The following is a 20,464-nucleotide window of genomic DNA, read 5'->3' on the forward strand; positions in this document are numbered from 1 at the left end:
TTGAATCTAGCAAGTGGAGTTCGAATATCTTGCACCGCGCTACCCCTGTAGTTGTTTAAGATTTGAGTAAGAAGCAACCTCTAGAATCTTTGCAATTACAATATGTTGCGTGAAATTGACATTTTGCTGCTTTCTAAGTGAAATCAAAGTCCTTGCGGTCACGGCAGGCCGATCCTCTGTTATAATAAACCAAGGCGAGACTTTGACTTATAACAAAGGCTTGGCTTGGCTATTATAACAAAGGATCGGCTCTGTTTTTCATAACAAAGGCCTGGCTTCATTTATTTGAAGGACTCAGCGGGAAAAGGGCGAAAGGTATTTTAATCAAAAGTGAACTTTGTCAAAAACGCTCCAATTTTCGCATGTAGTGTTGTTTAGGTATGTTTAGCAATGTCCCACAGTTTTTCCGCTAAGCTTCGCTTCGTTTTCAAGATATTGCATATGCAAAAAAACACTCAGTTTTCCTAGTGGTGTGAATTATTCATTCATAGTAATTTATTATAATTCTCTCTACTTTGATAAGAATTATTATCAGCTTCCTTAAGTCACTTCAAATGACAGCCTTTAATATTACATTTATTAATATTGCAAATGAAGAATACTTCCTCTAAATTGAAATGATACACAGATCAGATGCTTGACCAAACATTGCTCAACACGAAGTCATTTGGCTAAGAGTAGGCTTTTGACCATAAAGTTTAGAGTATGATCATGTATCATGTAGATCAGATCAATATTCTTCCAACAAAAGTCAGTCTCTTTAAAGCCAAGATATGTGATGATGACATATGCCCACAATGTCTTGCTGACAGGCATTCCTTAGATCATATGTTTTTGCATTGTCAATTAACTTTATCCTTCTGGGACTTATTCCAAACGTGGTGGACTAGCAAAACTAAAGAAATGGTCACATTAACAGAGAGCATGATTCTGTACGGAGTTTTCGACAGTAGAGAACACCTATACTCCTTGAATTACTCACTTCTTATAGCAAAGTACACCATATATAGTAGCTGCTTACAAGAAAAAAAGCTTTGTTTTGACAGTTTTCTCACGCTTCTGAAAGAAAAAATCAATATACAACGTGAAATTGCTGTTCATGATAACAACATTACAAAGTTCAAGACTATATATAGATTTCTTTTGTAACTTTTTTTCGTCTCTTTTGCTTTACTTTTCTTGTCTTCTCTTTTTTTTACGTTTACTAATCCATAGATTTATGTGAAGTTGTCAAGTAATTAGGTTAACAACAACAAAAAATATGGTGAAGTAAGTAGATATTTATTACATGTTGTAAACTGTAAATTAACATCATCATCATCATAATAAAATGTAGATCAGAGTGTAAAGTGATATTTAGCGTTTCTTTATTGGTGCAATGTCTGTAGGACAGAGGACTGTTGGGTTTAGAATATTGGGAAAGGTACTTCAAGTAAGCGAAATGATAGTTCTTGAACTAAAACGTGACCTTCAGATGTCAATATTTTCGTCAATTGGACACAGTATTAGTACACACTAAAAGAACAACAAAAAATATTGTGATATAGATATTTATTACATGTTGTAAACTGTTTGTAAATTAACATAATAATAATAATAATGATAATAATAATAATAATAATAATAATAATAATAATAATAATAGTAGATCGGAGTGTAAAGTGATATTTAGCGTTTCTTTACTGGTGCAAAATCCGTAGGACAGAGGACTGTTGGGTGTAGAATATTGGGAAAGGTACTTCAAGTAAGTGAAATGATAGTTCTTGACCTAAAATGTGACCTTCAGATGTCAATATTTTTGTCAATTGGACACAGTATTAGTACATACTAACAGACTGTAACAGAAATCTGTTAAACTTTTCATTGTTAACTCCATCAATTTCGTGAGGGGTAGCTGAGGGTGCATACAAACTCCCTTGCTGAGTGGGTGTGGCAAGTGGCCCTTTGAAATACCAAGAAATTACCTCTTTCCCACTCCCCAGAGATTTCTTTGGTACCTATTGTGTTTTGGTCCTTTGCATATTCTAACAAGTAGTGGAAATATTTTTTTTCTTATCACAGCATCCAAAACAAACATGGCGTCCTGTGTTGTGGTTTTCTAATAGACAGCAAAATTCTGTACTTAGAACCAAAACACACCTTTAAAGAGTTCGAAATAGTAAGGAATAAGCATCAAGAAGACTTCAATAATAATAATAATAATGATAACAATGATAACAATGATAATGATAATGATAATGATAATGATAACAATGATAATGATAATGATAACAATGATAATGATAATGATAACAATGATAATAATGATAATGATGATAATGATAATAGTAATAATAATAATAATAATAATTTTTTTTTTAAAAGAGGAGTGTTTATTGTGACAAAAACTAGAGCTAAGCTTTACAAAATGCTATAATATTTACATAATTTGATGTGTGTTAAACCTGTAAAACATGTTTTCGTATCTAATCATGATATCATGGTTACTACAACTAATACTAATACTACTATCATCATCATAACATTAATTAACATATTCCATACAAATTGGTATATACAAGGTAAAAGTAAGTAAAAGAAATAAACTATTAAAACCTATTTCAACAGTGTTTACATAATGGCTCCCTCCTGGGTTTCAACGTCAATATTGGTATATTACAAGGTAAAAGTAAATTAAAAGAAATAAACTATTAAGACCTATTTCAACAGTGTTTACATAATGGCACCCTCCTGGGTTTCAACGTCAATATCAATGTTCTTAAAGTCACAAAAGGCTTTCCTTCTAGCCCTTGAACCTCTTAGGCAGATTAGTGCGGATCTTAGTAAAGCGAAGGATGTCCTTGCTCTTATCCAGGAGATTGTTTTAGCATAATGTTCTCCTTTCTTGATGGAGATCCGCTGCGGCAGTCTGGAATGGTATTGCAAGCACTCATTTCCCATTACCTGTTGACGTGAAAATAAGGGGTGTAAAAGTTCCTTGTTCGATATCCAAGACCCTCCTCGCGTAAAGGCGCTTCTTCTCGCTCTCATGATTGCGGTATATCTGTTGGAGCTCTAGGTCCCTATACAAATCAGCATTAGGGTGACAAACCCTCACGTCAAAGAATGCTGATCGTTGGTTCTCCCAGAACCCGTGCGCAGGAATATCTAATCTCGCATCTGGAGCTCGATTAGAACCTCTTCCCAGCTGTTCACCCGAGATGTCTTGCAGGACAGGCTCAATCTCAACATCGGTACAAACCATATTCAGGAGTTCGGCTTCTAAGTCCCTCAGCTCATTGTGACGTTGGGTAACGAACCCACCTCTCTTGCATGTCATTTCGTGGTCCACTGTAAAAGCATCACCGCATACACAGGTGGAGGGGATATCATCAACCAGCCAATCGTAGCACAGTTTGATTGCATCGCGGAACTCTCTCTTATTTAGATTGAAAATAATAATAATAATGATAATAATAATAATAGTCTAACAATAAATAACTAACTAAAATAAATAGACCAAAAAACTAACCAACTAAAATAACTAAACAATTACTTAAGAAAAATAACAGACTAATTAATTAAGTTAAAATTTTCTGAAAAAAAGAGGTCTTCAGTTTAGTTTTGAAACTTTCCCCAGTATAAGCTTTCTTAATGTCTTCTAGAATAGAGTTTTGGTGCGGCGAAAGAATAATTTCAGTATGGGTAAAGAAAAGGTTGTTGCACCATAACTGTCTGTTTTAACCATTTGACAACAAGTGATGAGCATGATGTAGATCGTAAGGTTTGCAAGGCATAAAAGTCTGTGTTAGGCCATTGGTCATACAGCTGGAGTTTATCCCAGTTTCTGTAGCCTTTAGCAACTATGAATATTCCTACTCCCTGGGATAGGATGCTAGGCCATCATTGGGTTATTCTGTAGCATTCGATCTGCCAGTACCCATTTAAATACCTGGGTAGAGAAAGGCACTGGGAGTGTCTTTCCCAAGAACACAACACAATGATCTTGGCCAGGGCATGAGCCCTGACCACTTGATCTGGAGTCCAGTGGTTCAACATGGGTCACTATTAAACACTGGAACAAATCCAACTGGATGGGAACTGAAGCAGGAACAAGCCAGAATGATACTGCAATGATACCAAATGGACAGGAACGAGCTGGAGTGAGCGGAATGCATCAGAATGTACGAAATAGAAAAGAATATAATGGAAAATCATTATTGTATCATTCTGCTATAATTCTGGCTCCTTGCATGCTTTCTTCAAGTGTTTAGTCAAGCCCTTAAGGGCCCATTAACCGATCTTTTCGAGCCGTTGCTAAGGAAAATGTAGTCTCATATAACCTCATCATTTTTAGCTAGTTCAGAGTTATTTCATGTGTTTCAAATTTTTCATGATCAGTAACACTAGTGATGACGTCATCAGGCCACGCCCATGGTCATGTGACTAATATAGAAAAAATGCAAAGGCTCCCAGGCAAATTACTCTCTCGGGATTTTACTTATTGATTTAATATTTTAATTTAAATCCTCATTATGCTATGCATCGATTTTGTTTCATTTCTAAAAGGTCAGATTTTGAGAGAATTTCAAAATATTGAAAAATTCGTAATTTTCTGAAAAAAGCATGATTTCGAAAAAGGAATGCATAGCTATGTTGCCAACGTTGGCTTTAATCAAAATTCGTCGAGAAAGGCTGCATTTAATGAAAAACCGCGTTTCTTTTAGCATTCAAAGAAACCGGAAGTGCGCCGGATATCTATTGGAAGTTACCCTATCAGCGCTTGCGCAATTTACACTACCAGCGCACTTCGGTAAGATCAAACAAAGCCACACAGAGTTAGTTTTTCTCTTTCTATTGCTCTTGTTTTTCTGTCTTTCTCTTATTTTGTCTTTGCTTGTACTTTTTTTATTTTGCGTTTTGCGAAGCACAAAGAAAAACATCTAAAATGTATGTGAATTAGCAAATTTTTGAGTTGTTTTTATTTTCCGTGCTCAGGCTAACGTAAGTGACTGGAAGTGAAATTTCACCTCCTTAGCAATGTGCGCGAGCGCGTGCATGAATTGGTTAATGGGCCCTTAAGATGTGTTTTAGTTACTGAACTCAGTCTACATGATCTAAAATATTAATGTTGGTGATGGTTTTGCTTTTTTCTGATAGCGAGCAGATCCCGAGATGTTTCTTCCACTAGATAGTATTCAGGTCAAGCCTGTCAATGAAAAGTTGAGGCAGATTGGTGGCACTGCAAAACTAGTCATTGATGTGATTAAATATGAACCAGCAGTTATTAAGGTACTTCCATCATTAATTGAGATACTTCTTTAACCAGTAGATACTTCATATTTAATATTGTTAAGCCTTGAAGGAAATACCGTGTCTAAATAAAGATTTTACCTTTACCTTACCTTTACCTTATATCAACAGAAATATACTATGGTCTTCAGACATATCCAGTAGTCTTGTAATTTCTGTAGGCTGTCAAACTGAATTGTTTAGAGTCATACATATGTGCAATGAGGGCAAATGTGACCTTACACGAGAAAATGTACACTAACACTTGTCCGTTAAATGGATGAAACCGCTGGTCATCATTTCTTATCCGTAAAAACGCATAGTAAAAACTGTTTTAAGAGTTAGCCAAACCATTTAATGATAATGTGAAACTGTTTAAACGTTGAACGAAACCGTTAAGCAATTTTTTGATTCGTCGGCAAGGTCAATCTGTTTGCAAAATTTTATTATCCATCAGACATATGACAAGCCCTAGCCGTTGCAAAAAAATTTACCATCTCTTTGAAACTGCAAACTCTTTCTGTTAGGGACCTCAAAGTGTCCGCTAAAATGGCTGGCCATATTCATTTGGAAAATTGTGCCATACATTAAAACAGCTTGCTCTAACCAATAACAATCTTAGCATCTGTTGAAATGGTGCAAGTTTTGTCTGTTTTATTATCCATAAAGGTAAGATTAAGAAACATCAGGAAACATAGGCTTATTTTACCATATCCATTTATTATCATTCATTTACTTCTGTTTTGTTGAAGTGGCAGACTTTCAGACTTTTCAGGAAAACTCGATCCATTTTTGACTTCAAAGTCTTGCATGTAGAAGAGTAAACTAAGTATTTGTATCCTATCCATGGCTGTCAGCTGTGAAAACTTCAATGCACTTTGCTGTGTATGCAGGTATGCGTGCGGTCGTGTCAAGCAACAATAATCTAAGCTTACACGTTGTACATTTTGAACTGCAGAATGTTGAATTCATCTTTGCGTATAAGATTTGTTTTGCAAGCAAATAACTTTGAAAACAAAGTGCGAAAGAAAGCATAATAACTTTGAAGTTTTTGTTGTCATCAATGTCTTGATCATTCATTTACTGGTTTAAGCTAAGTTAAGTTTACATCACTATTTTTTTCTTGCTGTTTCTGCAGACTATGCTGTCATTACCTAATGATGTTGCAATTGATTTATAGAAAGCCCTGCAATTTGCCTGTGCAAATGCCCTTGTCTGTGATGGAATGGAGGAAGCCCGTAGGTTGGCTTTTGGTGGAGCAGAGAGAAAGAAGACAGTTTCATTAGATGGAACTCTGTTTGAAAAGTCTGGTGTCATTTCTGGTGGAGTGAGGTACTATCAGTAGCAGTACCAGATTCCTTAGATTCCTTCATGTCTTTCGAACTCCAGTATTAATGTACTAATTAACTTTGATAAGTTAAAAACAGAATATTTGTTTGAAATAGTTTAACTACAGTCATAGTGACAAACTGTGTAGCAAAAAATTCTTTCTTCAAAGAAATGCATTAAAGTGTCTGCACAACAGATTTGGACAGCAATGTAGGAACTCCATTGTGTTTGTTTGTTTTTGTTTTTGGCATGAAGTGAGGTAAAGGCCAAAGCCAGACGATGGGATGAAAAACAAGTTGATGGACTGAAACGTAAACGTGACAGTTTCTTGGTGGAATTAAAAGATCTTAGCAAACATCGTAGAAAAGAACCAGAACTTCAAAACTTGAAGTCACAGATTGATGGACTTGAACATCGATTGAGATACTCTACAAAGGACAAAGAAACTACAGTAAGTTACTAAGTCTTTGTCCTAACAATGGTCTGCCACAGAGGGCCTAAAAATATTTAATAATTATCTTTTAAACATGTCTCAAAATTATCATTTAAACTGTCAGTTTTGGTAAAACTTAGAGCAGCCATAATTTCATCCATTTCCCAGATTTCCACTCATTGTTTTGTTGTACCTTTGCAGAAGTGCTGAAAGTGTATTATGTATTGAAATAACCCCCATCAACTACTGTAGAGCTGTTTGAAATGTAACACTACTTAGACATGAATAACATTTGTATCACATTGATGTCAATTTTTAGGAGAAACAAACTTTGGGTGAGATTTCCAAGGAATTGAAGGTCATCAAAAAAGAACTGGATAGCCTTCAGGTATAGTTAGACAACTCTTTCATGATAGTTTCATTATCTCCTGATTAGGATACACAAGACTAATATTACATGTTTTCCTTGACACTTGCAACAGGTCAGCCAAACTTCAATCGTGGACAAAAGTGTTGACACATTTGAGCAAAGCAAACGCTTTCTATTGGCGTCCTTCTGTAATTTCAAAAAATATCTTTTTTGTCGATAGCCAAACCCCCCTCTCCCCCTTTTCAATGTTGAAATACGCTCCGTGGACACTCACGTGGTTACAACATTGAAAAGGGGGGAGGGGGTTGAAATGTGAAAATTGGAGATTGAAAAACTCACACGTTCAACGAAACAGGTCTTTTTCGGGGAGTGTCTCAACTGCTTTTGTCCATGATTGTCTGAATTATATTTTACACAGTGTGAAGCTTTCTCAGCATCATCACTGTTCCATCTACTCAGTAGTACTTAGCATCATTGTTTAGCAAACTATAAATCCTGTTGCGCACCAGTAGAGTGCAATTATTACACCACATAGCTTAATTATTGGTGAGAATTATTTCACGAAATGGTTTTCGAGGAGACATTGAGTCAGAAAGGCAAAAATATGTTTTGTTTTTTACGTAAATTCTGTTTTTTACAGTTCACATTAGCAAGACATTAGATTTCAATTGGTTTACAACGGTTCACAACTGTTCACAACGGTTCACATCCCCAATTAAAGAAATAAAAGATACTCTTTTTTGTGGTATGTGAACTGTTGTAAACCGCTGTGAACTGTTGTGAAGTGTTGTGAACCATTGTAAACTGTTGTGACTCATTGCAAAGCCACCTCAGGGCATATATTCTGAATATATCCTCAAAGACAGAAGCAGAAAATCTAGTTTTTATGGGTGGCAACTGTTCCCGAGAAGAGTCGCATTGTCAGCGATAGCTTGTGTCATGCCAGACTTCTGCTGTTGAGTTCAATCACTGGGTTTATTATCAGCAAAATCACTTAGATGAATTTCGTGAATTAAAATCTACACGGACATAACTTTGGGTCTTTACTTTGCCATATTATATTACAAACACGATTTGTTGTTTTCTAACGTGTGTGGACTCAATTTGTGCTTAGCGAGACCACTAACTATTGCAGCGTGCTAAAGTGGCTGCCAATGCACGGAGACTGGAAACGAGTCTGCAGAAAACTATTCTTCACTGCTCTTAAGCCTCCAAATCCTGACCTAAAGTACAACTAGACGGTTTCTGTTGCAGTGTTTATAGTATTTCAGTATTTTCAACACATATATACTACAATTTCTATTTATTTTCGCTGAAAGGCAATTTCAGACAATCATGGACACAAGTGTTCACACATTTGAGCAAAACAAACGCTTTCTATTGGCGTCCTTCCATAATATCAAAAAACATCTTTTTTACCAATAGCCAAACCCCCTTCTCCCCCTTTTCAATGTTGAAATACACTCCGTGGACACTGTCACGTGGTTAAAACCTTTAAAAAGGGGGGAGGGGGTTGAAATGTGAAAATTGGAGATTGAAAAACTCACACATTCAACGAAACAGGTCTTTTTCGGGGAGTGTCTCAACTGCTTTTGTCCATGATTGTTGGTACATGGTTATGTAACGTTCTCACATAATTATGATCTATAATCTTATTTGGGACCTCTAGTCATTTAAGTGCCATATTTAACAGATTAGACTAATGTAATTGCGTAGTTTAGGACTTGACATACTCCCTTTATCACTTCAGTTAAGGTTTGTCTCTTGGGCCACAGAAGTCACTAAATATTGTGGATGAAAGCACTTGTAGCCAGCAAATCATGCCCTGAGTTGATAATTTTTTTTCTAGGAAGGGCTTTGGACGTAACATGTTTTAATTGGCTCAGTATTAGTCATCTTTCATCAGCTACATGTACTTCATGTAGGTGATGACAGTTGTGGAATGAAACTGAAACTTGTAAAACTCTGGTACATGCCTTTGTAACTTCAGAGATTGATTATTGCAACTCTTTGCTATATGGTGCCCCTAAATACTTGTTACATAGGCTCCAGCGAATGTTAAATTTCGCTTCAAGAATAGTGTACCGGTCAAAAAAGTACGATCACATAACGTCTCTCCTCATGGAACTTCATTGACTACCCACTGAACAGAGGATTAACTTTAAAATTCTACTGATTACATTTAAAGTGCTACACAACCAAGCTCCTACGTATTTAATTGACTTACTTACTCATTATCATCCCTCGAGATTACTTCCTTCATCTGCCAAAAACTTGCTTTGGAATCAAACCTACATGTATAATCTTAAAACTTATGGTGGGCATTCTTTTGCCGTTGCTGTGCCATTGTTGTGGAAGCCTCCCCAAATCTGTCAAAGATTCTACGTCACTTGACACTTTGAAACATAGACTCAAAAAGCATCTTTTCTTGAGTGCTTCCTATGGATGCTGATTTTTTATTGTTTCATTATGGTTTTACTTTTTTTTTAGATAATTTTAATACGTTTTTGGTTCATTTTTAGTGAGTTTTAAATCTGTAGAACGCTGTTGAACCACTGGGAAACAGGCTATATGTGTATTATTATCATTACCATTACCACTGCCACTGCCATTGTCATTGTCTTTGTCATTGTCATTGTCATTGTCATTATCATTATCATTATCATTATTATTAGTTTAATCAGTTTTTTTTATCAAAACTTTAGTATATGAATAGTGTTTTTTCTCTTATCATATAATCTTATCTTGTTATCATATTATGATAATATTGAAAGTCTGATGTTTAAATGCTAACTGGGCGTGTGTCCACTAATTTTAGAAAGTTGATGATGGCATGAGCTTGTGAATTAGTATTTTAGGATCCCATGATATTTTTATTTTCATCAAAATTTTAGTCTACGATATTGGAATGTGTGAAGATTTGTAAATAGGTTTTCTGAGGAGATTTTAATAATGTTGTTGTTGTTGTTATTATTATTATTATTGTTCTAACCCAGTAAATAAGGAGCAGAATATTCATAGAATTTTCAGTGGACCAGTGAGTTTATGGCTCCTGGTAAGGAAGCATAAAAAAAGGGATGAATGGGATGAATGGGATAGCAGGACGTGTAACTGTCACAAATAATAAGAATTAAGAAGCCAGTTGAGAATCAGGATGGCCCAGGCCACCTGGTTAAAACAAAACAAAAAAAACAAACAAAGAAAGAAAAGAAACTATAATGAACAGCACAATAATATTTGACAATCATTTTATTTGTTATTGTTTACTTTAGCCAAAAAGAGAGAAGTTGCTGCTCTCTATGGCTGCAAGAAGTGAAGAGATTACCAATACAGAAAAAAGAATGAACAGGGTGGAGGACCAGGTAAGCCATTCTTATTATCTTCATGTCATCTTTTTTTTCTTGTTGTGCCCCTGGATTTATAGCTGTAACATGACACAGATAAGGTGTATTTGACACACAGATTTTTGGGAACTGTAAGAGGTGATACTTGATGAGGCCAAAGGCTTAATCAACTTCACATTCAGCTTTAAAAGTCATTTTACCTTTATCCAAATTTGCAGTTAGCCAGTCAGAAGTTGTGTCTACTGTCCTGATATCCTATGACATCAAGTCACTTACCCTGATATAGCTACAATATCATGGTCACTTTCATAATGTGTAATTTTCTGTGAGTTAAATTGAGAAGAGGTTTTAAAAATAGAATATTAAGCTTGCAGTAAGATACCAAGCACTTCTTCTTGGGAATTATGGAATGTCAAAATTTTCTTGCCAAAACTTAACTCGTTGTGTGTGCCTTGTAACTAGAATGCCTGTCAGATTACTGTAACATGAAAAATAACTATGGGATTTTGGCTGAATTTGGGTAAATAATATCTTATGGTACATGTAACTTGTCTGGTCTTGCCATAAGTATTTTGGCTAGGCTATGTATTACCAAAATACATACCAAACCTGTTATTTTCAATCCAGTTCATTGTTAGTCAACTGTCAAACAAATGGATTCAGTGTATTAACTCATTGCCAACAATCTTTTAAAAGTAGTGACTGATACTATTCTTCACAGTGACTGATACCTACCATTCCTGGAATATTTTGCCTCCACTACTCATCTGGACACGCATAATGTGACTAAATTGGGCATGTTAGACAACCCAGCCACTGCGATTCATACAATGTCAACAGATATTACAAGGATGTGAAAACTAAGTGCAACAAAGCCCAAAAAACCAGCAGGTGGAAAAAATAAGGAAATGTGTGCCCCCAACCAAGGCAGTGGTGCCACCCTTGGGGTTTTAGGGTAACATAATTAAACATAGTGTACACAAGTATAATACATTACAGTGATGTAGTGAAACAACAGCACTAAAGAAATATAAACTATAAGAAAGTAACATTTATGCATAACCAAGAAAAAGAAAACTAACTTTACGGTTAAGCGTGACCATAGAATGTCTCACCCTGCCAATGGCATCTAATTTCAAACTCTGATCCCGCTGAACACTGGGCACCTCAAATCTGCCCCCAACCCTCTGCTCCATGCCGCCAAAATAGTAATTTATGTTAATTTGGGATTATCACAAATTACATAATATATTTCTCTTGTTTCTTAACAGGTTTTCAGAGGATTCTGTGAACAAATCAATGTGGAAAACATTAGGTGTGTTGGTATCTTAAAATCTTAATTAAAATCTTTTCTTCAGCTTCCTGAATTTGCTGTGTATGCACTAGTTACTAGGTTTGTTTAGTTCCCCATCCACTTCAAGTTGACAAAACATATCATGGTTGGAATATTTTTATGCTTACCTGCCTAAGTAACCATATTTTCCTTAGGCTGGGTATTGGCAAAGATTGGAGATAACTGGCTTTTAGAGCAGCAAGTTACTTTAGTGCTAGCAGAATATGTGTGAAAGCGGTACTTACTCTAATTTTGGAAGTTGCTGTCAGTAATAATAATTCTGAGCTTGAGGCTCTCTGAAAAAATATATATACCTTGGTTTTTATTGCATTTGATGTTAGGAGAACGCATACTAATCAGGTCATTCCAGCGGGTTTTTGTCCCGCGATTTTCCACGATGCCAGATGATTTCAGGGTTTGGACGCCATCTTAGACTGGCTGGCTGGCTGGCTGGTACAAATGGCCTCAATCTCATGTGAAATTTTTTTGGCTGCTGGGAATTGGTAGGTAATAATAATGGTGTGTTGCGGGCCAAATCTATCAGCTTCAAAGGTCTTGTTTCGTTCCTATCATGGAGAAATTACTGCTTTGAGATTTAAAATAGAAAGGAAAAAATGCAAGTCAATAATCAGGTGGCCTCAGAATGGAAGGTCAACGAGTACAGAGTCCTCGAACCATGACGATCGGTTGTATGCTTTCAAGTAAGTTTTGAATATTGATCCTGGACTTTAGAAAACAAAAATAGTAATGTACAGTATTGCTTCAAAGTTAAACTCAACTTTTGGAACAATTGGTAACACCACAGCTGATAAAATGACTGTAAAGGTTGGAGAAGTTTTTGGCAAAAACTCAAGCTTTCACTCTAGTGTGAAGAATTAATTTGAACAGGCTGATTTGCAGTGAAGCACGTCTGCGAAAATTTTGAACACTTTTTTGCTTTTGGTTTCTTCGCCTCGGCGTGAATGAAAATTTATTGTTATTGAACTTCCTTTTGCATTTCTATTCATTTGGTTCTGTGTATTTAGGAATTTAGGTTCTAAAAGTGAACAGAAACTTGGATGCTTGATTTCTGCATATTTAATTTATGGTGACCTCCACGCGGTTTGTTTGTTTAGTTTATTCAGTTTCATTCGAATATATTTTTTGGAGTCTTACTCAGCTACTACAGAACTGCCAAGAAAAGAACTAAGTGGCCACTAACTTAACACGGTTGAAATACGATTGATCTCAAAATAATTGGCCTATTTTCGTCATGTTTTTGATTTACAACTTTCATGTTTCGCTGCGCTGTGATATTTTGTCACGTGGTAAAGAAATTATTTTATTTCTTGTTTTCAAATTGGCTTTTACTTTGTCTTTCGCTTTTATTTTCTGTCGTTTTCTCAAATGTTTTCTGTTATTTGTCCTCCGAAGTCAATAATTAACTCATTTCATTTCTTGTTTTCTTATCAGTTTTAAACATCAGGTTGAGTTTTTTTTGTTGATATTTTTTTACTATTTTAGCCCTTCATTTATTCAACTTTAAATAAGCGATCTTGATCTTGTGTGTGCTAATTTAAGATACCAGGTTAAGAATAGTGTGCCAAACACTTTATCATGAATTTGTGTAAGAATTACAATAAAGTGTCCTTTTGGTGTAGAAGTGAACACTATCAAAATAAATTATGAGTTGGTCATGAAAATCAACAAAAATAAACTGGGCTTCAAGAGTAATATTTATTCTGAGAATCCATGTAGCTCAGTGATAGATTCCATGCAAATAGTAGATGTATTCTGGAAATTATTGCAATAATTGTTTAAAAGGAGATTTGTTTCTTGGAGATGTTAATGGAGACTGGGGTTGCCTAAGTGAAAGCCTTAAATTCTGTATAGTATGAAATATTATTTAGTATGAAATATTAATAGAGAGGGTATTTCGGGTACTCAGCCTACAATCAAATGTCCAAATACTAACTGAATATCCGATGCTATAACCCAAAAATGTCATGTTCCTAGCAGCACACCCTATCGACAAATTGCTAGAGTACCCCCTTCCTTCCCCCAGGTATCGAATGCACTTCACTAATCTCTGATTAGTACTAGTTAGTTATTATTTATTCATATGTTATAATAAAATTATTTACTTTTAAATTTATTTTTCATTTATGTGGAATACCTGTAAATTAGCTGGTGTGTCATTATGTAATGTCACACCTGAATAGCTAAGCTTGTGACACAATAAACATGTATTGTTGTCTTTCTTTGTCGGTGATATTTAAGAAGTAACTTAGGAGCACTATCTTTTACCTAGTGCATACAGTTTCCTCCCCACAGGACACTGTCTGCAAGTGTAGTAAATCAATTGATATTAATTCATTAATTTAATCTTTAAGTAATTGTAAATACCTGGTGGGGTTTTTGTGTGGATTGCAGGGAAGACTGATTTTCCCCCCCAGATATTTTAAGTATAATTTTATGAATTCTTGGTTACTGTAGTTAAATTATAATTTAATAAAGCGCAGTTACTGGTGCCCGGTGCCCTAGGCTCTCACTGGGTTGTTACCATTTATAGTGGAGCTCCTGCACACCGAAGGTGCTCAAGCAGAGCCCCATACCTTAAAAGATTTGGTAACCCATTGATCTGAAAAATTTTGGTTGTCACATGACTGTCTGTACGTATGTATGTCCGTCCATCCGTACGCCAATACCTTGAAAACTGAGAGTAGCACCATTCCCATAGCTACATCTTTGATGTTGGGCATCCACGCTATTGTCAATTGACAGCTGTCACAACAAGCTATCCACTGACCAGTATCATGTGAGCATATCGCAGGCTCAGGTTTAGCGCTCATGGAGGTTGTGTGTTTTTTGAACTTGACTGCTGAACAGTTGCTGGTTTTTCGATATGACGTGTGCTCAAGTCTGGTTATTTCTCTGGGGGAGAAGGAGGGAGTACTTGCAAACGCAAAATTTTGGCGCAAATTAACCCCTGGCGTGTTGTTGACTTTTCTTCTGACATATTCCTTGCACAATCGTCTCTTGGAAAGTCCCTGATATATTGCGTATGTAATTTCTACAATCTTGGTAAGGCTTATTGGGTATAGTTTGTTAAAATTTAACTGGAAAAAATAGCAAAACCACAGGCTGAACAATTACATGCTCACAATTGATCATTTTTTGAGTTTCTGATCCAAGAAAAAATAATTCTCTTTTTTCTTTATGGTCAGTTACCAGTATTGCAATCAGGAGCTCCACTTTTAGGCTTGGCTAAATCTATATGTTATTATGTTATTTGCATGTCTTTCTTTTCTCAAAAGAACAGTGAACACTTAGCCTTTCACAAATACATGTTGCAACACTATCTAATACGCTTCTATATCATGCATTGTCTATGGCTAGTCTTTTAAATATCTCCATTCATCTCCTTCAAAGTTGCACAAGATCCTTACTTTCTGTGGTACATAATTCACCATTGGCCTAAACCCAGACAGCTGTCTGGCTATAAAGAGTTCTAGCTTGAACTTTAGCATCATTGGCTATACCACTATTGTAAGTGTTTGTAGTCTTCTAAAATGATAACTCCCACCCTCCCTCCCTTTTGAGGCTTCATTGTTATTATCTGAATAAATTTGGGTTCACCTCTCATATGATGCTTTTGGTTATCTCTCACAGCAACCTCCCCAAGCTTTGTTTTCTTTGCGATCTTTACACCTATTCTTGCCAGACCCAGCACATGCCGGCGGAGTCGGCTCATAGTAGATTTGAGCAAGTCGCAACTGTGCAAACTCTATCACAATGCTGACCAGAGGTTTCAGCTGGTAGTGCCGTTTCAAGTTAGGCTTCTAGTATGTGTAAACTTTTACCCTCCCAACTTGTTTAATACAGTGCAGGTTTCACTGTTCTAAAGCCTGTTGCCTGGGTGGGGGGAGGCTTACAGTTTCACATCGCATACATGTTCATTTATTTAATGGTTGCAGTTTGTGTTCATTATACTCCACACAACTGTTGGAGTCTCTAAGTAACAGTCTAGTAATAAATCCTGTCTGTTTATTGGTTTATTTCAAAGGCAATATGAAGAAAAGCAACTTAAAGCTCAGCAAGAACGAGCTCAACGGCGTCTGGAGTTTTCAAATCAAGAGTCTCGCTTGATGAATCAGGTCAGGAAATGAGATAAAGCATTGGGTCATGGTGTAGTTCTGACAATCATGTAATATACGTGAATGCACCAAGACTATGCAAATAATTTTGTCTTGGCCAATCGATGGTCAGCATTTGAAAACATGAGTATGCTTGAAGGCTTGTAATGTCATCATGGAAGGATTAGAATGTCTTAGACATTAGCCGACCTACAAATTGAAGAGAAACAGATGTTTAATGTATATAAGTAACTGGAGTAGCTTGAAGTCAGAACAACCCTGTGCAGTTAAAGTTTATCCGAGAGGAGAGGAGTGATGAGAGTGAGTGAAATCTTTTGTTTTGCTTCTCAGTTGTGATTCATCCTAGTCAAGATAGCCAAGCTAACTTGTTATGACCTTCTCATAACTATTGAATATTCATGAGTCAAAAAGGGGTGTTTGAACAAGAATGTTTCAGGGGGACTTTCAAGCACAGTTTGCAACTAATTTTTATTCTTAAAACAGGAAAAGTTATTTTGTGGAGAAATAGCATTTTTCATATACTTCAAATTCAAGTGGTGAATGTCAGAATGTTTCATGCAACTTTTTTGAGCAACTGTAATGTTATATTTTTAAGCAAAAAAATAGTTAGACTTTAACCACCCATTTAAGGTATCAGTGTACCCCAAATGACCGTCATTCTTTGGCACAGCTTTACGGTCCGACGTTTGACCCAAACCTCAGTAAAGTATATAAAGCTTAATAATTGAAGGGGTGAGTGCAAAACCATGCTAAGTGATGATTTGGGTGAAAAAAAAAATTGCGCGAAAGGGCTTGAATCTTTGCATGTGATCTTCAATGTAATAGAAAAACGTGGTCCTGTATTTTTGTCACTGGTTTTTGCTTTGTTTTCGACTTAAAACGTATGCAAAAATACTTGGCTTTTCCTAGCCATGTCTTTAGGAGTTTATTTGTTGAACAGCAAACAGGCAGACTGTTTATAGTGTATGAAGTCAAAATCAAATCTCACAGCAGATATAGAGTGGAAATCTGGGAACAGATTGTTTACATCGGTTATTGTGACGTGAACACAACAAGTGAATCGAGTGAGCGTCAAACGAAATACATCAAACAAAAAAGAGATGTGCTGCATTAGAGCTCTGTCAACTAATATCTTAAGCATTGTTTTAAAGTGATGCTGATACCTTAACTTTGCAGTGATTAAGATGTCCCGTGTAAAATGAAAAGGAAACACCAAAATGTATTGCTTATTCTAGATAAACAAAGGAACTTTTGAAGGCATAAATGCATTTCTTGGTCTTGAGACCTTGACTTACCAGGTTCCCTAGCCTGTTCGTGTTCCACTGACCAAGTGTCTGGAACAGGCAGGTCTCACTGTATGTTTGACATTCTTTTAAGTTATAAGGCCGAAAAACAGTGTGTAATGAGTTAATGCTGCAGACTGCACTCAGGTTAACCTGTTCACATGTAGTTTTCATTATTGTAATGATAACTTGATATAATATACTAAAAATTCTCAGTAGTCTGCAACTGCCATACACCTTTTTTGGACCAAAATGCTTAAAAGGTAACAAAATGAACTGAAACCTGGCAATAGAAGGTCTCAATTGAACAATGCCTAGATACCTTCAAAGTTTCTCCTGCACGTTTACGAACATCTAGCATCTTTAGTTTGTTTTGCTTTTAAATTGCAAATTTTCTATTATGCAAATTGATTTCAAAATGTTATGAAAATATACTGTTCCATTTTTTTTCAGTGGTGAGAAATATTTCCACTAAAATTTAAATCTGAATCCTTGTTTACTGGCAAACCCGCAATGGTAGTTGAGACACTTTAGAAAACGACACTTTTCGATATTCAACCCCTTATTCTATTTCATAAGCATCTAGTGATAATTCCACTGCCCCGCCCAATTCAATGTTGTGTAGGTGCTATGGTCTAAGCAGTCTTAGAAATAGAAAAATCAACATTGTTTGGGGGGGAGGGGGAAATGTGTCCAAGACGGCTGACAGTAGAATTTCACTGTGAAGTGTCTCAACAATTGTGGCTCATTGCAGCTGCTGCCTACTTTTAAAGTTAAACCTCCTATTGTCAACTTTTGTAAGAGGACTGGTAAACCTATCCTCAATTTGTCTTTTTGCAGTTGGAGTATGAAAGAGGAAGAGACACGAAAGGTATGTAAAATAGTTTAAATTTTGCTGAGTATTATGAGTGAAAACTAAAAGATAAGAATAATAGACCAATTTTTGATAGATTAAAATTCAGCCTAACACAGTAGACCTCAGCACAAGGCTCTGGGGAATAAACCCCACAAACTCTGAAGTTATTCCCCAGAGCCTCGTGCTGAGGTCTGTTGTGTTAGGCTGAATTGTGATATATCGAAATTGATCTATTCAGGATGTACACTACTAAGAATGTTCCATCAGAAAAGGTGGCTGTGGAAATCAGGATTTTTGAACTTTTTACTGTGGAAAAAGAAGAAATATTGGGAACTATAAAAAAGACTAAAATGCCGCCAATTTATGTAAAACACAGAGAATTTGATTCAAAGCATTTAATTGAGAAGGCTTATAAATTTACTACCAAAGCCATCATAATCTTAATCAGAATCAGAATCAGGAGTTTTTCTTCGGAGTTGTTTTCTCTTACACTACACAAACTTTTGTCTTCGCCTTTCTAAATGTTGGTGCACCTTTTCTTCCAAACTCCTTGATTTAGCAGGTTTTATGACGAAAACATTGAAATTATGTTTTCAGGTCAATTGAAAAAACTTGAGGAAAGCATGGCAACTGATGAAGAAGAAATTGAAAAACTCAGAGGAGAGGAGAAAGAGAAACTGAAGGTTTGCATTTCCAAACCATTACTTGTTCTCATTTTGTATTCAGTTTTAAAGGACACAGGATCGTGTTTAATATGGTTTCATTACCAGCTATGCCAAGGATACCTTAAAATTTTCCACTTTGTGGCAGCCATCTTGTCAAGTATGATCCATGCCTGCACCAGATTTTTTGAATTTGTATTCTGCCAGTAGAGTCAAAAGCAATGTTTGCATGGATTTTTGTTGTTTCCTCTTGCATTTTCCGGGCCACATAGAGTACCAATGCGTGCTGAAAAACAGTATTGAAGTATCTTTGAAGTATCAGCGCAGTATCAGTGAAATATCAGGATGCTATTGGCCAACTACTAGCAAACTATTAGCAACTGGTGGTTTGTTTGCATCAGTGCTTTTACATTCATTGTTATATTGGCAGATAATAGAGAGAGAAACATCTGAGTTGGAAAAGCTGCGTTTGGAGAAATCAGCAGTGAAGTCACAGATTGATGAAAAGGTTGGAGAAAGAGTGCCTATAAATATGTACATTCCTACCTGGACTATTTGACAGTGAATTGTGTCCAAGTGCTATTTATTTTTCAGATAATAATAATAATAATATTTAGTGAGGGAATCCAACTCGCCAAAGGCGGTTTTCAGTGGAGCCCTCCTAAATAAAAATCACCTAAAAATGACATAAATAAGAGTTACCTAATAAATTACTACAAGCTAAAATAAATAAGAGTAAAAAGAGTTCGTATTAGTTAAAAAGTGTGACCCGTATTGTAAGTAACGTAAGTATTGTAGAACTGTGTTTTGTAAATTAAAATTATTAAAAAAAAAAAAAAAAAAAATTACTTAAAAAGTTAAAATTCTAAAGATTAAAATTAGCTAAAATCATTCAAAGAAGTTTTCAGTTTAATAATAGATAAAACATGTGTGTCTTTTAATTCACGCAGGAGGCTGTTCCAGTCCTTCGCTGCTTGATAAATGAACATTTGCTTGCCCCAGTTAGTGCGAGGGAGGGGCAAACGAAGATCGTTCAACTGTCTTGTATTGTGCGAGTGAACAGCTTGATTTCTAATGAAACTGAAGTCAAAATCTGTTGACCCAATTAAGCACTTATGAATTGCGGTGCAACGATGACAAAATTGCCTTAAAGCAAGTGGCTTGAAACCAAGGCTTTTCAAGGCTTGAGTTGACGAGCTTCGGATTGGAAGGCCCAACAGTACTTTAGCAGCAGATGAGAAATAGTTGAAGAGTCCGCAGGGCTGGTCAAAATAAAATAAAAACACTAATGATAGAAAAACATAGCAGTACAACACTCCTAACTGTCTTATTGGAGATTTATTACTTTACTCATATTTATAGTAGACTATCAAAATGAAACACGAAGAGCTTACACTTACTGTTTTCATGACAACTGCCTGTAGATAACTAACGCGACAAAGATCAG

At 35.9% G+C, this 20,464-nt stretch overlaps 1 protein-coding gene across 2 annotated transcripts in view; it reads left to right on the forward strand.

The window, feature by feature from the left end:
* Positions 1–20,464, forward strand: part of LOC145497890 (structural maintenance of chromosomes protein 1A-like) — a 105,946-nt gene that overhangs the window by 70,480 nt on the left and 15,002 nt on the right. For both annotated transcript variants that reach the window (XR_014050744.1, XM_081477762.1), the window contains exons 18-27: positions 5,140–5,271; positions 6,452–6,603; positions 6,856–7,051; positions 7,353–7,421; positions 10,676–10,765; positions 12,019–12,062; positions 16,126–16,216; positions 18,340–18,370; positions 18,953–19,038; positions 19,448–19,525. Coding sequence is in view for 1 of the 2 variants with exons in the window: in XM_081477762.1 (XP_081333888.1) it covers positions 5,140–5,271; positions 6,452–6,603; positions 6,856–7,051; positions 7,353–7,421; positions 10,676–10,765; positions 12,019–12,062; positions 16,126–16,216; positions 18,340–18,370; positions 18,953–19,038; positions 19,448–19,525 (969 nt within the window). In the remaining variant the exon portion in view is untranslated. The remainder of the gene's footprint in view (positions 1–5,139; positions 5,272–6,451; positions 6,604–6,855; positions 7,052–7,352; positions 7,422–10,675; positions 10,766–12,018; positions 12,063–16,125; positions 16,217–18,339; positions 18,371–18,952; positions 19,039–19,447; positions 19,526–20,464) is intronic.

This window comes from Orbicella franksi, chromosome 9, assembly GCF_964199315.1.
Source record: "Orbicella franksi chromosome 9, jaOrbFran1.1, whole genome shotgun sequence".
Classification (NCBI taxonomy): domain Eukaryota; kingdom Metazoa; phylum Cnidaria; class Anthozoa; order Scleractinia; family Merulinidae; genus Orbicella; species Orbicella franksi.